The sequence below is a fragment of the Buceros rhinoceros genome, unplaced genomic scaffold (assembly GCF_000710305.1).
Source record: "Buceros rhinoceros silvestris isolate BGI_N320 unplaced genomic scaffold, ASM71030v1 scaffold20141, whole genome shotgun sequence".
NCBI lineage: Eukaryota > Metazoa > Chordata > Aves > Bucerotiformes > Bucerotidae > Buceros > Buceros rhinoceros.
The window spans coordinates 17,268-23,339 of NW_010392965.1; the positions used below are offsets into that span (position 1 = coordinate 17,268).

At 49.2% G+C, this 6,072-nt stretch overlaps 1 protein-coding gene across 1 annotated transcript in view; it reads right to left on the reverse strand.

Annotated features, from left to right (window-relative positions):
* ACTR1A (ARP1 actin-related protein 1 homolog A, centractin alpha (yeast)) overlaps positions 1 to 6,072 on the reverse strand; it is a gene marked incomplete at its 5' end in the record, with an annotated part of 10,363 nt that overhangs the window by 1,506 nt on the left and 2,785 nt on the right. The window contains 5 exons of the mRNA XM_010144696.1: positions 420 to 460; positions 841 to 902; positions 1,784 to 1,958; positions 2,691 to 2,783; positions 5,680 to 5,896. Of these exons, the coding sequence (XP_010142998.1) occupies positions 420 to 460; positions 841 to 902; positions 1,784 to 1,958; positions 2,691 to 2,783; positions 5,680 to 5,896 (588 nt within the window). The remainder of the gene's footprint in view (positions 1 to 419; positions 461 to 840; positions 903 to 1,783; positions 1,959 to 2,690; positions 2,784 to 5,679; positions 5,897 to 6,072) is intronic.

A 6,072-nucleotide genomic window follows, 5' to 3' on the forward strand; every position in this document is an offset into this window, starting at 1 on the left:
GCTGAACGCCGCTCCAAACACCAGCTCTCATCACACGAGATCTGGTCTTGTTACCAAGACTTTCTAGGATTTTGGAGCAGAGTTTAGTTCTCCTGATCCATAACGAAGACGTAACACGCGAGGCAGAATGTTCCTAGAGTCTCTGTCCTAACAAACCTACTACCTGTGAGCTTGTTCTACCTTAGACTGCATGTTAAGACCAGTGTGACAAGGAAAATGAACAGGTCCTGCCGGAGCCTTAAGGACAGAAAGGGCTGAGAGGCTGGCAGCGCCGACGGGGTCAGGCTCAGTACCCACGCTGAGCACCACGCAGCTCAGCGATGGAACCCTCCTGACACACAGCACCAGCAGGGCAACAGCATCAGTGCTGACAGGCTGCACCTCCCCAGGCCTCTCCTGCAGCACTGTGCAGTACATACCCAATCCACGTGGAATACAATCTCTCCTGAGGAGCTGATATCTGGGAGAAAGAGAGAGCCAGTCAGTGCCTTCCCAAGCTCCAGCCGGCTCCTCCCAGCATGCCATCCCCAATTCACTAGTGCTGACAGCCAGCAAACACGGTATGATCTCCCCCTCTAGACAGCCAGTCAGCAAAGCACCCCCACCCCACAACAGCCACTGTGGTCCAGGATCCTGGACAAGGGTCATGCTGTCAGAGGAGCCACCTTCGCTGTGATGAAACCAAACAGGCTTTTGTCACAACAGCAAATGCTGTTGGGCTGTCTCAGGAAAGCTGCTTCTGGTTTCAAGCCAAAGGCAGCTGCACCCTCAGTGTTGTTCTTTAAAGGCCACAGAACACCACACATATTAAGAGATAAACACAAAAGCGATTGCTCCTACCCTTATTTTGACGTCCTTTGGAGCTAGTTTCTTCACTTCGCTCAACAGCCTGTCACCAAAGCCTAAGCAAGACAGAAATATGTAGTCTGAGCCCCTCAGCAAAATACCCAGGTCCATCCACTATCCATGTGGACATGTCCTGCACAGTAGTCCTATTCAAATATCCCGCTCCAGCTCTCAGAGAGAGACCAGCTGGGGAGCCACAGAGCACAGCCCGTGAGATAACAGCATTCTGTCTCCCTCAAGCAGACCTCAAAACAGGGGCGCAATGGGCTCTAGCCCTCAGCGGCAACCCGAGATAAGCAAACCGATTTTTAGCCAGGACCACAGGTGGGCTGTTCCCTCCTCCTTCCTTGGGCATTCCTCCTGTGTCCAGCCTGTTGGTACAGGGGAGCAGGGTATGAATGGGAAGACCAGGACCTCTCTGGAGATGTCCACCTGTGGGTAACAGGCTGACAGGTTCTGGCAGAGGATATCTTTAAGGTGATGGTGGGCAGCTGAGCCCTGAGGGGATGGGTAGAAAGTCTTCTGCACACACGTAGCTGACATTTCATGCAGTAGCAGGACTGCTGGACTCTCTCAGGTACCAAAGAACCAAGGAACCTCATGAGATGCAAGAGCCTTGATTCAGTCTCAACTGTCCTGAACTAGAGCAGCAGAAATGAACACAGCTATTCAGCTCTGACAGAGGCAGAGCAATAGGAAAAATACAAAAGCCCCCCAAGCCCAGGAAGGGATATACAAGGGCAGAGGTGTCATGCATACCCAGAAGGGCATGACTAGGACTTGGGAAATTAGGCAGTAACCCACCCTGAGAGAGCAGAGTTCCCACGGCCCTTGTCACACAGGACAATTTGGGTGATGTAGGTTATCTCCCCAGTTTCACATGAGAAGGAAGCAAGAGATCAGGTTATGTTACAGCCCAATGAAAGTGGAGAGGAACCTTTGAAAAGCGTGGAGCCTCCAGAGAGCACGATGTTGGAGAACAGTGTCCGCCTCAGGTCCATGTCTGATTTCTGAATGGCAAAAACAAGCACCTCATGGAGTCCTTCACATTCCTCCCCTATCAGGTCTGGCCGGAAGAGGAGCTCCGGAGCTCGAAAACGAGCAGAGCCGATCTGCAAAGGGAGAAGTGGGTACAGAGGGGAAGAGAGAGCAGTGTGGCTCTGTTCACTGTCTACAGTGTTCTACCATCACTGTTCTACTGTCTACAGCCTGCCTTTCTTAGGTGAACTTCCCTGGGCAATCACGCTGCATCACCAGCTCTCTCCCAAGTGAACACCAGTTTGGTCTGCTGCTCCTAGGAAAGGCACTTTCCCATTCCGGAGATGAAAGAGATGAAGAAACTTTCTCAGTCCCATACAGCAGTTAGCTGGCAGGAAAGTGAGCAGATCCACCCCTGGTGCTGGAGGTAAGACCTGTATTTCCTCTCCTTCAACCACCCCACAGCGGGCTCTGTCTTTTGAGCCCTTGTTCTTCAAAGAAATTGTTCCTGCACCTCTGGGCAGGACAAAACCCACATACAAAACCACTGCTGAATTTACAGTGAGCTGGTAACTACCCACACTGCGTGAAGATTTGCTAGCTCAAAGCCTGCACTCAAATGGCTCAGAGTCCCCATCGTCATGCTGTATCTTTACCCAAGACTTCCAGTAGAAGTTGTGAGGTTTCTAATAAAGCTTTCTTCTAAAAGTTCTAGTGCCCAGTCAACAGCCTGGGATAAGCTCTAGTCTTTTCAAATTATCCCCTCTCACCTAACACCGCATTAAATTTCCCAGCACTAGGCAGAGGCTGTTCTGGAAACGCTGTGCTGCTCACCAGGAACCCCTCTGAGGGTGGTCCTTACAAACCTCAATAGTGCTTCCATCGGGCAGGTAGTACTGAGCCTTCTCAGTCTCCAGAGTCTCATCCTTCTGGGGGTTTATTGACAGGTAGCAGGCACGCTGGAGAGAAAACAGAGTCAGAGAGAGGGAGAAGGGTAAACCCAAATGCCTCCGATAAAACACTTCTCTCACAAACAATCAAAACCCACGTATCTCTTTGGGGAGACCAATTTCAACGATGTTTTGTGCTGGGGAAAAGACCTTTTGGGTTCACATCAGGTAAAATACCTATTCATGCTACAGTTCCATGTGATGGCTGGAGACAGCAAGGATGCTCACACTCCCTCTAGCTGCTGCTCACTTCTTGCTTCCAGCTCTCTCTTACTGCTTAGCTGCTGCCTCCCTGTAGCACAGATGGGCGAACTATCCTGTGAGCGCTTCCAGCCTAGCAGGGCGAAGTAAAACATGCACCTGAAGCACCATTAGTGACGTTAGCCTTGTATAAAGGTGGGCTCAGGTAACTTCGCAACAGATTAAGAGCACGAAGAAAGTCACTAGTACATTCCAATAGGGTAAACGATAACTAATAGCAAGAAGTTAAGATGACCTGAGCGGCTTACTTCCCATTGCCCATCTATAATTTAAGTTTCAGAAGACAAAATACTTTGACTTTTTGAACTCTCCAGCACCTCATATTTTTTTATTCCACCATTAAGCTTTGCTATTCCAAACTGTTATTATTTGGGGATCAAAAAGAAAAAAACCAATCTAAAGAGAATCACAGAAATGTTTAGGTTGGAAGGGGCCTCTTGAGATTGCCTAGTCCAACCCCTTGCTCAGGCAGGGTCTGCTAGAGCAAGCTGCCCAACACCATGTCCAGTTGTGTTTGGAGTATCTCCACAGCTGGAGAATGTACAAAGCTCTCTGGACAGCCTGAGGGTGTTTGACCACCCTCACAGTAAACTGAGAAACAGAGAACAGTGTTTGCACTGAAGCAGATATTAAGGGTTCCACTTTCAAGGTAATTTCTCCTCTAGAATTTTCAAAATCCCCAGATTTGCAAATCAAGTCACAAAAGGCACCAACATCAACAGAAATCTCACAAGTTCCAGGTACATATATCCTAGAAATCTGCAACACCTTCCTCAGGAGAAACTAATCTTTAATTAAAGCAAAAGGTGTAGGTTGGAGAGCAAACACCAGGTTGTTCCCTCCCTTCATCAGCAGTCTCACTGGTGAGGGCAGTCAGTATGCAAAGCAGGACTTGGCTCACTTTCCCCTGCCCTTTGTTTCCCTAAGCATATAGTCCAGAGAAGAGACTGCACTGGTGCAAGGTGTGGCGTTTAACAGTTTAACATCTTTCAGTAGTTTCATCACCCAAGGTACAAAGGGAGCCTCGGCCATTTATGAAGAGCACGAGCATCTTCCTTAGTCCTCAAAGGCCATTGCAACTGTGCTGCGACTGATGCTTGGCACAAAACAGGCTTCTTCTGAAGCAGAGAGTTCTCCAGCAAGCCTTTGATCACTAGATCTTTTGGTCCACAGGTGCTGCAGCATCTGCACACATCAACATTTTCTCTCATGCAGCAATCAGCACTTGTAGAACAGCTGAGAGCAACTACTGGGTTAAAACCTACAACTCTACAAAGTCTCCTGGCCTGGGCAACAGGCAGAAGCCATTCAGCTGTACCATCACATGAAGCACAAGCACTGCTCCCTCAGCACGGGCACAGTGAGCCACAGCCATGCAGAACAAGCAAACTATTTCCACTATGGTTCTCTGCTGGTAGGTCACAGGCTGAAGAACAGCTCACTAACGCTTTCTCAAGCCCTGGCACCAGCTGCTGACTCAGCCCAGAGTTACCTGCAGCAGCCACAGCTTGTGATGGGGGCCTGCAGCATGGCAGGAACTGCCAGGCATCAGCACACAGAACCACTGATCTGAGGACTGATCCCGTGGATGCGCAGGCAGCCCCAAGTCACACACAGCCTCGTGGAAATCAGAGCACAATGCATCTGGGTGAGCACAGCAACGCCACAAAGGTGCGGTGAGCAGTCACCAGCTCTGAGCTACCATTCCCTGTCCCACCTCTGTCCTCCTCTCCTGGCACACAACAGAAGACAAAGCAACTGCTTTGCTAGGGATCTTAATCACGCTTTTCCAACTGCAGCATAGCTCTAAGGTCACTAAACACTGCAGATCCTATGAAGAGGAGAAGCCTTTGTAAACATGAATGCTGTGAGTGAATTCTTTCACAGAGTGGCGGGGAAGCAACTTGCAACATTCTGCTTGTGATCTCTATCTGCCGTGGACTTTACAGACCCTTGTCCTGAAGGGCAAAGAAACACTATGAAAGATATCATCAGAAACTGCAGCACAGGAATAAACAAAGCAGATTCTGAACCACCAGCCTGTCTTCACCTCCACGTCAACAGCTCCTCAACAGGAATTAGATGCGACCAACTCTAAGTCTCATAGAATGCAGGGTGGCTGAGTTTGGAAAGGACCTCTGGAGGTCATCTTGTCCACACCCTCTCATTCAAGCAGGGTCACCTAGAGCAGGTTATTCAGGATCATGTCCAGATGGCTTTTGAGTCTCACCAAGGATGGAGACTCCACAACTCCTCTGGACAACCTGTGCCAGTGCTTGGCCACTCACAGTAAAAAAGTTTAAGTTCAGACAGAACCTCCTGTGCCTCAGTTTGTACACCTTGTCCTGTCACTGTACATCACTGAAATAAGCCTGATTCTATTTCCTTTGCATCCTCTCTTTAGACATTTATATACATTGATGAGATCCTCCCCAACTTTCTCTTCTCATGGCTCAACAGTCTCAGCTTTCTCAGCCTTTCCTCATACGAGAGATGCTCCAGTCCTTTAATAATCTTAGCAGCCCTAGTCTCCCTCAGGTAGATAAAGGAATGACACATGGAGCTAGGTAGGCTGGCACTTCCCACTGGACTTCCCTTGGCAAAATCCCTTCCTGGACAAACACAGAAACAGATAGTGCATCACCTCCTTGATGGTCTTGACAATCTCAAACTCAGAGGTTGTGTGGAAGTCATAGCCTTCCTTCCGGAGATAGAGGCGCAGGAAGCGTGAGACATCACGGCCAGCAATGTCAATCCGCATGATAGAGTGAGGCATGGCAAAGCCTTCATAGATGGGAACCGCATGGGTAACACCATCCCCGGAGTCCAGCACCACTCCTGTAGTCCTCCCAGTCGCGTAGCTAGCAAAGGGGCAAACAATCAAGTCAGAAGGAGCAATTCAAAGTGACCCCCAGTAGGCAGCACATCCAAGCTCAACTTGGGGAGCAGAGATTTCATCTGAACAGGGACTAGGAAAACCCCAAACCCTAGTTCTCAAATTTCTAGTTCAGCAAATTTCTGGAAACTATTACAGAAA